The sequence below is a fragment of the Liolophura sinensis genome, chromosome 10 (genome assembly GCF_032854445.1).
Source record: "Liolophura sinensis isolate JHLJ2023 chromosome 10, CUHK_Ljap_v2, whole genome shotgun sequence".
Classification (NCBI taxonomy): Eukaryota; Metazoa; Mollusca; class Polyplacophora; order Chitonida; family Chitonidae; genus Liolophura; species Liolophura sinensis.
Window position 1 is genome coordinate 29289916 of NC_088304.1, and position 10138 is coordinate 29300053.

Here is a 10138-nt window from a genome sequence, read left to right on the forward strand (position 1 = left end):
TCTAAGCTATACGGTGAAAGTGTAGTGTTTATGTTTTTATTAATACAACTTTTTTAATTTCAATAGGCAACTTAAGTGGATAATTCCATCCATTGGATTATATCTGCAATGAGGCAAAGTCAAGCTATTTGCAGAGAGAAGTGGCCTCCCTTGAAGTAAAAGGCGCGACTTTCCATTGCCGGACACACGATGAAAGACGTGTATGAAGCAAGTTAGCTTCATCCGATATGCGACGGTTAACTACGACCTATAATCTCGCCATAAAATGAATACATGGTATAAAGTCACAAAAGAGCTTGCCGCCTGAATTTATTTATTTATTTATTTGATTGGTGTTTTACGCCGTACTTAAGAATATTTCACTTATACGACGGCGGCCAGTATTAAGGTGGGAGGAAACCGGACAGGGCCCGGGGGAAACCCACCACCATCTGCAGGTTGCTAGTAGACCTTCCCACTTATGGCCGGAGAGGAAGCCAGCATGAGCTGATTTGAACTCACAGCGACCGCACTGGTTTCTGGGTCATTACGCTGCGCTAGCGCGCTAACCGACTTAGACACGGAAGCCCCGCTTGCTGACTGAACCGGACCGTGTTTTAATATGTACATGTATGCACTCTTGGGATTTTACGTTGTACCTGACAATTTTCAGTCATATGACAACGCGGTGTTATTAGTGTGTATACATGCACTTTGCCACCCTGTGGCAGGGCAAGTCCATGCCACCAAAGTGCTGCCATGCACTACTGAAGTCAAAGGGCCATCCATGATGATGACATGCCCCCCCCCCTCCCAATCACTTACAGACACCGGGCCATCCATACTGATTTCATGCCCCCCCCCTCCCCAATCACTTACAGACACCGGGCCATCCATACTGATTTCATGTCCCCCCCCCCAATCACCTACAGACACCGGTCCATCCATGCTGATGACGGGACCCCCCAGTCACTTACAGACACCGGGCCATTCATGCTGATGACATCTCCCCCCCCCCCTCACCCTCACCCCCAATCACCTACAGACACCGGGCCATACATGCTGATGACGGGACCCCCCACCCAATCACTTACAGACACCAAGGCATCGATGCTGATGACGGGACCCACCACCCAATGACCTACAGACACCGGGCCCCCACCCAATGACTTACAGACAACGAACCATCCATGCTGATGACGGGACCCTCCACCCAATCACTTAGACACCGGGCCATCCATGCAGGTGACATACAGACACCGGGCCATCCATGCTGATGACATGACACCCCACCCAATCACTTACAGACACCGGGCCATCCATTCGTGTTTACTGGCTTGCGTGAATATGTGAACTTTGAATAGGGTAAAAAAGCGCAAAACAAAAAATCCCAAATCAGTAAATGAACTTGTCCTCGAATAGGACAACAGAGGTTAGACAAAGCCAAATGGGAGATTGAATAGTGCAAAGAGTATCTGACGGGTTGTGTTGCTCATTTCGATAGTCAGAACGCTATACTTTGGGTATATCAACTCTTGCAATCAAAGCGCAACGGAGATAATTATTTTGTTTATGGATAACTGCTACTAGCTTGGTACACAATTTAAAGTAAGGATTTCATTCATTTACCTGGCGCATTCATTGCATCTTCACATTATCACTGTAAACTGCTTCTCTTTTCAGGATTCCATCCTAATTTAGTATTTTGTACACTTTCCTTGTTATGGTTTGTATTTAACGTCCTTTTAGGTAATTGTGGACTGAGGGCTTCCATTTTGGTAGAAGACCAAGTTCCCAAAGAAATATGAAAAAAGTAATATTTAGTATTTCACATGTAGTAAATAAAGCTGAAAACTGGTATTTCGAAAAGCTGCCATCAGTTTACTATGGAGCACAATTGATATTTTGGGCAGGTCATCCAATCTAAATATCAGACTCCGTCATTATACAATTTCCAAATAGAATACAACTTAGGCAAAGCTAACGTCCGATGTTTGTATACTAATCACTTAACCTAAGAATCGTTCCAGAGGGAATAATTTAGAAATAATATATCAAACACAGCTGATAAGACGTTGGAAAGAAGCAGTCATCAGTTTTAACCGCAAACGACCTTCCATGCGTCCCCTTGCCAAAGTCTCATGATCCAAAATCTACGAAGTGATTCCGCGTGCACGATAATCATCTTCACGACTTCGCCACGCCCTGCTCCTCTCATCAGATGGGCGACATTTCGCCTCACTCCTAGAATAACGCCGTGAACCCAGCTTATTCCATGCATTAAATGGCCTACTCACATTTCGCTATACACATGCCGATCTTCTCACACCACAGGAATGCACACTTCTCAGAAGCGTGAATTCTATACAGTGGCTTAAAACCACCGTATAGTTTTTCTTACTTTTGTGCACTCTACGTTGTTGGTGCAATCATGCCTACATCGTGGACTGCTGAACCTTTTTCACAATTAACAGTTTATCCTTGTATACATGTACTGAAGGATGCAGTTCACCCTGTTCGGATGAAGGCATGCTACATGAATTACAACTTTATAAGTTTGTGTAGTTTTATCAGTTCCGTGACAACTTTTTTAAATTCGAATTTAAGGCTGTAGCAACGTCGAGATGTTGGTCGCATGAAAATACTGACCGTATATGCTGTAATGCAAGGTCTTCGAACACCTTAAACTTAGACGAAGGCTATTTGGCATAAATGAATGAAATGGAAAAAAATCTCCACACTAAACTCTCGGTGAAACTTTTTGGTTGGACCATCTGGTGGCCGATAGCGTCCATGCAAACCTCCACCCTAGCCACTTTCACGCCCCTGTCTAACACGGACAACCGAGTTCTAAGGGGGCGTCGAGGTCGCCGTCAAAAAGTAAACGCCATTAGCCAGTACAGGACTGAGTAATAGCCACCTGCACAGTCCATGGCTCTTTTGCGCCTTCTTTTCACGTTACACAGGCGCAATTGATGTAATTGGGTCCAAGATTTGCCTCTTAAATGAAAAGTTATGGAGCACTGATTGGGTAATGCTGTCGCACAGACATTTTAGGTTGTTGATGCACAATAAATTTCTGCACTGTCAGTTTGCATTGGTTGATCTTCACTCTGCTACTCTTACGTTTCACTGATCGATGTTCGCAACATTTATAGCTTACATTCAAAGACCAAAAGATACGAGGGATGAACTTGGTAGATCAAGAATACTCCTAGGCATCGTGTGAAAATTGATCCTTTACTCTAGTCTCCCTAATCTCGTTATAGTCGTCGAAAGTCAAATCCTACAGCCAATGACATCCCGCATTCTTCCTGCCAGCAATTTTAGACTAATCTTTTCTCGCCTGTATTTCGGCGCCAACCTGTGGATGGTCGTGGGTTTGCCCCTGGGCTCTGCCATATTTCCTCCCACCACGAAGTCCGTAAATCAAAGATGTTGATCATAGCGAAATTCTGCTAGCAGCTGATATCCAGACCACAAAATACAATTCCAACAATGGAAGGGGACTGTCAATTTATTGTTGCTTTAGTTGTAAACAAAGAGTTTTGCGTAAAATCGAAAACAATGTATTCATAACAAAAACAAAATGTCAAAATAAATTACTGAAGTCATAGAGCGACATTTATGCTTGACGTCTGGCCTTTCACTCTGAGACCTGAAACAAATGTCAAAATTATGTGATTTACTGTCTTTCAACGCTAAGAATTCTTCATTTGCATGCACTACGGTCGTTAACAATACAATAGAGAAAACCATTGGATTAGCTCCTGGTAAAACGTCAAACTTTCACGTTATTGACGAACTTGCCCCGCAATGGGCCTACTATGTGGCACATATTGATGGAGAATATGTATCCGTCAACGAAGGTTTAATGGCTCAATCTGTTTTTGACAAGCGCCAGTGTAGCCAAGACCCTTCGAACCATCGGTCAGGGGATCCAGATAGGCCTACCTAGAGGCCTAATGACGAAAGGAAAAACGGATATTACAAATCTAGTCGCCACACATTGGTACACCTGACGACCACTAAAGTCGACGTTCCGACAAAATGTCAACATCAGGTCTGTTAACCCTATGCCTGTCAATCTGGATGTATACCAGAAAGTGTTTCGGCAACACACGCCAATTAAAATGTCAGGCATGTGCATTTTCAAGTATTTTATGTTGAAAAAAAAAAGTACAAAACTATAAATATTCCCTTGAATTTTTGACCGGTAAAATTAGGGTTACATACAGCTTAAAAATATATTGGTTTCTAATAGATTTAAGTGTTCTAGAATAGTCTGGAGTTTACCGAACGATGACCGCTTTCGGCGAAGCTGGTTTACACAGGAATCCTGCCAACAGAAAAAGCCTGGTTTAAGTAATGCGATTGGCATTTTACACCACGCCTAAATATTGCGCCAGTATCCGAGAACTGGAGCAGAACTGGAGGAAAACAAGACTCCTCTTTGAGGAAGATCATTATCCATCATGCAGAGTTCGATGGTTAATTTGTGCAGTTTCTTAGCTTACGGTACATTTATACTTGTTCAATTCACGGACTGTCTTCGTGTCCAGTTCGGATGTCATTACTTTGACCGTAATCTACATATGTACGTGCAGATTTCCGGGAGAAATGGGCGACACGTGTAGTTTTTATGGTGATTGGACACCCTGGTCTGTGGGTTTAACAATGACGTTCCACAGTTAGGTCACAAACTCTGAAATTATGGAACCAACTCAACAGCTAAGCAAATTGTTGGCTCAGAAAGCACCGAGATCCAGGACCTGTGCTTCGCATTATGAATGACTAGCTCTTTAAATACAGCAAGTTTCCACCAGAAATAAAAGGATTAACTTTTCTGTGTGTAGACGCAGATGTAGGCCTATATGTTTACCCCATCACAGCTGCCGACACAGATGGTAAATGTACAGTCAAACTGCACCCCGAAGCCCGCGCTGAGGCGGAAGGCACTGAAGTAGGGACTGGACACAGCGCCCCCTGTCGTCTGAAATCCAACAGTTCGAGGGATTACCAAACCGTCACCACACCTGAGATTAAAATAAATACAAAAGATGAATAGCTTACATAGATGGGGTAAGCAAGTAAGGAGGTGTGCTATACTGTTATGTAGTAATATTTACGTAACACCCACTGTGTAAGGTCTATTCACACATAACTTGGGGACAATGACAGACGAACAAAGCCGGCAGATACACACTGGAGGCTGTTAGCTATACAACAGGCTTGTAACAAATAAAGGGGCTAAAATGAGTGTGATTTGAGTAACGTCATGCTGACAGATTCCTTATTTGTGTACACACATACATTTCGAATGCAAAATCCACAGGTTTCTCTGGTTTCCATCGGAAACTGCCCAGTATCTTACTGTAAACTGGCCAAATTGTTGAGATTTTCTCAACCATTTGAATAAACAGAATAACTTTATCCGCTATATCTCGCGTTATTACAGAGGGCGGTCTATTTACAAGCCTCGTGTATTTATAAAAACACTGTAAATTACGGTACGCGATGATATTACGTTATAAAGGAGATTTTTATTACATTACCCTGAGAGTTACATTGTTTGTGGATTATTACTTAACTCTGTATAGCAGGCTGGCCCGGAAAGCAAGCTTTAGACCAAAAAGTCTGCGTGACGTTTTTCAAAGGAAAGCAATGCGAAATTCACAGTATGCGGGTACACTTGAGCGTTCGTTTGATTCAAACTAACCGGAAGAAGCAAGCAAGCAGGCAAAGGGTGGTTTCTGGTAAGTCACGTTCACTAGCCCTCAGCATATATTCATCTCAAGTATGTAGGAATTTGTAAATGCTATTCTTTGATAGTCTTTCAAGAAACTTTAATAGCTAAATGGTTAATTTTTGCGAAAGAGCAGAAATAAAATTCTTACCCAGCACGAAGAATTGAATATTCCGTCTCATTGTTCTTTGCAACACAGCTCAATGCCCTGAACGCAGTGGATGCATCTAAAATCGAAACCAATATATCTTGCGGAAATAAATATAGGTCATATGCATAATCTAAACTAGAAAAAAAAATGAAGCTTACGTTTTTACCACTGAAAAGGCATTCGATGCGTCCAAAATCGAAACCAATATATCTTGCGGAAATAAATATAGGTCATATGCATGATCTAAACTAGAAAAAAAAATGAACCTTACGTTTTTACCACTGAAAAGGCATTCGTTGCGATTTTAGTAAAGTGATTAGTGCTCAAAATTTGAAACACGTAGATTACTCATCGTAAATAAAATCAATATACTGGAACAGTATACATTGAAAAAGACATGTTAATGCATAATAACATCGGAAGGTGTTTTAATTTCTTAGAACTAAAGTTAAATATGTGCTTGTTGATCAAATAATTACCCAAATTATCGGTGGCCAAGAGCCGGACCTTTTTGCCAATTGACACAGAATCTTCGTTTACAGGACGGTTAAGAACGTCCACCATCCTTAAGTTGAACTGTATTGTTGTCTCTTCCTCTCCTTTGAGAGTTTGCTTTTCCCCGGGGCTTAAAAACCTGCAACAAGATCGGTTTTTACAGCGAGAGACTGACAAAAGCGAGAGAAAAATCCCGGTACAATTTTCCTATGGCTGAAAAATAATATTGCGTAAAATATGGCATAAGATGACGTTCGCAATTCGAAGGCATGTATATTAAAAATTCTTTCATAACCTGCCATTGCAAGTTTCCAGAAAATATGCATTCTAAGGAAAATATCTTTAACACCAAGTAAGTAAGTCAGAGCAAAGGCCATTAACACCATCTAGAAATACTGCTTGTTCAGCAGCTGGACTCTTATTACCTCCCGTGCTCCAACATAGAGTTCAGCACTGATGACCTCTATTGCTCAATTTGCCGCTGTTTCATTAGTTGATATATTCTCGGTGTAGTGGTGTTAAATGCAAAATTTCAATCGAGTCGAGCGACTGGACCAGGAAAACTGCTAGTTATAGCCAAGGTATCATGCCAGTCGAGTAAAATGCATGGTCTCTGCTCATAAGATGTCAAATGTTAGACCAAGCTATTGACGGAATCTGCCGACTTGTGTCGCAGTATCCATGTGTATGTTAGATCGTGTGCAAAATGGTTGATAAGTTTTCTAGTTTCCCCAACTGTTTGTGTATATAATATATATACATAAAATATTCAAAATTTCATTCGCTTAAAATGACCTGCGAAGATGTTCATTTGAATTTGAAAACAGCCTGTACAGGAATAAAATGATACGGTGCGTGAGGGTGCGTGCGTTGTTGCGCTTAAAAAAAAAAGTCACTCAGAACAAGTGCAAAATATATGTCACCAACCACAAAAAAGGTGAGTCAAATGTTTCGGGAGAGAAATGGTACAGAAAGTTGCATTACCATATTCAGGATAGACATAAGTGGGGAGAGATTTTGTGAAGCCATTGTTAATCAATATGTCAGCTCTGTCCTTCACATTGGCAGCTGATCGGAAACCTGCAGAGATTTGTGGTCACTGACGGGAGGCAGTGTCGTTGGACTTGAGTAAAAACAACATTCTCGACATAAACAGTTCCAATCACCACAGTGACGGTCAACTTCTCCATTCAAAATTTAGAGCCACGAACGCATTTGCCAAACTGTTCTTGAAAATATTTCTAGCAAAGAATATCGGATGTGACGCCATTTGGTTCCAACTTATCATCGTAGAATTCGACCTTTAAATTGCATGGGGATGGAAAAGTAAAAATTGATGCTTTATCATTAGAAATGATCATAAGGCGCTGCAGTAATTACAGGGTATGTAGATTGTTTACCATTGTGCAATTAGATTTTCTTTCGCAACGGCCTCACCGCTTTTATCGTATGCGCATGTCAAGGTCTTAATTTGAGATTTCGTCATCACGTGAGTGTCCACCTCTCCCCATCCTATGTGTACCTTCACAGTAAAGGTATTGATGCCGTCCTTTTTCTGAAAAGGAAAGGTTCAGTTTTTAGACCATTTTAGAATAGCCCCGATAATTCACCTTTCACAATATCAACCTTGTCTGCACAGGTTCAAAAAAAGTCGCTAATTTATAAAGCGGGTAACAATTTGTTCAAAGAATCCTTGCAACACCAAATAATACTTACAGGTATAAGTGAATTTCTAAAACACAGCAACTCAAGCTAACTAATATGGATGTTTGGGGGGGGAAAAAACCGACGGTCTCCTTACCGCGTACATGAAGTACAAAGTTTTAGTATCAGGCGATCGGCAGAATCAGGCTTACGTGGAATCTGCAGTTCGGACCGTCATAATTCTGGTCAAAGGAGCCGGCCAGTGCAAAATCGACACCATTACTAGTCGGTACTTCACGGTCCCCATTCGCACACTTCGCCAGAATGTAGGCCGGCACGTCCGCCTTCATGGCAATGTTCGGTGCTTCCGCAAGTGTCAATGGACAAGTCGACATCACTGAAACCCCGGATTTGGAGCTTGTTAAATGAGCAGTTTTGGTTAAAGTATTTCCACTCTTACGTAAACGCTTACGAACCATACCAGAAAGAGGGATGACACTTGTTCGAACTTTAAAAAATAAATAAAAAATTGTCTACAAAGTACATGTAACAACGACCATGATTATCACGGAAATCTTCTGCAAGTGTAAGAAATACGCAATACATTCCAATATTCTGTTCTCTGGACAACCGTTTGAAAAAAAACAAAACAGACTACGTTAACAATAGGAAAAACGGGAACATGAAATTTATAACAATTAAAAAGGACTTAATGATAATACCAAATTGTATGTAAACACCAGCACACAGACAAAATTGTACGTCTGCTGTTCAAACTGCTGTTCAAACTGCCTCACAACCAAGAAAGCCAGTTCATCGACACACAGGACGGAATCTGTGTGACGACTTTGGATCAAGGGAGGACATCACATTTTGTTAGAATACGTCTTAACCTCAGTCATGGAATGGGTTACTCCCCCTTATGCCAAAAAAAGCGCAGGGAAAGTTTAGAGGGGATTACTTCCTAAATTGTGGGATTTTAGAAGGATAATAGATCATTTCAGTCCAGCTTTTCCTATTCCTCCCATGCAAGAAGTAAAATTAAGATTTTCACTTAAGATTAGTGTATTTGCAAACAAGCTACCTATTACCGGAAGCCTGGATGTTGTGTGATGAAAATCTGATGTCTACATGATTTGGTGTTTCACAGAACTGTACATTTTATACAATATAGGTTTAACCATAAATCCGGACTTACAGTGCAATATGGGTTCATCGCCAGCAACGAAAGATACCTGGAAACGTAATAAGTAGAATTATGGGTTTGGGGTATTTCCGTTCAATTTTAATGTTGAAAAATTAATATACATCCGGAAGAGTTTCGACTACGTCTGTATATATTAGTCAAATTCGATATTGACGGAAATGCTTTCACCGTCGTAATCAGTGAAATATTCTTAATAACGGCGTTAACACCAATCAAATAAATACAGAATGATTTCTGAGCACAAACTGAAGTTGCGTAGCGGGCATGTCTAAATCTTAAGGCCACCAATGAACATATCTTTGAAATCAAAACGAACTACACGGAGTGGAATTGAAACATCAGTTGGCGTGCACGATATGCCACAGAAAACAATTTTGGCTATTTCCTCTGGCATTTTTCACATATGACGGAGGGTGGGGTTTTATGGAGTGGGAGGGGGGGGGGGGGGCGGCGGAGGGAGAGAAACCAATCGCCCTTTATAGAACACCGGCCTTTGCCAGGTACCTAACAAATTTTTCACCTAAAGGCGCAGCTCAAATCGCGGGATCTGAATTCCAACTCGCGATATCATTGTCGTTGTGAGGTACGGAAACTTACCAAAAATAATCCCAAGAAAGTGATGAAAAACATCTCGAAACCAAATCTGAAATAGAAAACGGAAGAATTGCACCGTTGTTGTGGTAATTGCAAATAACGGACAAATTAAAGAAAAAAAGAATATGACATTTACTCACCAAACCCAGAAAATTGGAAAAACAGATGAGGAAAAAGTAACAAAATCACCGTTGTGTCAAATACAAAACAGAAGTAACAGAAGTAACATAAAGAAACTCAAAGAAATGAAAGAAAAACAACTGAAAAGTAAATGTGTGGTGAATCACACGGAGTGTTTTCGGTTCGTGCGAAGCGAACAGCC

The 10138-nt window shown here is 41.1% G+C and overlaps 1 protein-coding gene across 1 annotated transcript; it reads right to left on the reverse strand.

Moving 5' to 3' along the window:
• Nucleotides 1–3590: 3590 nt before the first annotated feature.
• On the reverse strand, nt 3591–9882 carry LOC135477084 (vitelline envelope sperm lysin receptor-like). Its single transcript, XM_064757238.1, has 9 exons — nt 9820–9882; nt 9214–9250; nt 8228–8412; nt 7772–7926; nt 6356–6510; nt 5877–5952; nt 4862–5015; nt 4276–4318; nt 3591–3637 (listed from the first exon to the last, which is right to left on the reverse strand). Exons 1-9 carry the CDS (start codon nt 9850–9852, stop codon nt 3591–3593), a joined length of 885 nt encoding a protein of 294 aa, XP_064613308.1. The 5' UTR covers nt 9853–9882.
• Nucleotides 9883–10138: the final 256 nt, after the last annotated feature.

Bases quoted from the DNA above. Each gene is read 5' to 3' on its own strand.
- LOC135477084 (XM_064757238.1), bottom strand. From the start codon at position 9,852: ATGTTTTTCATCACTTTCTTGGGATTATTTTTG. The intron at 8,413-9,213 runs GTAAGTCCGGAT...CCGGGGTTTCAG, and splicing joins CGATGAACCCATATTGCACT to TGATGTCGACTTGTCCATTG. The intron at 5,953-6,355 runs GTAATTATTTGA...TTTCGATTTTAG, and splicing joins CTTGGCCACCGATAATTTGG to ATGCATCCACTGCGTTCAGG.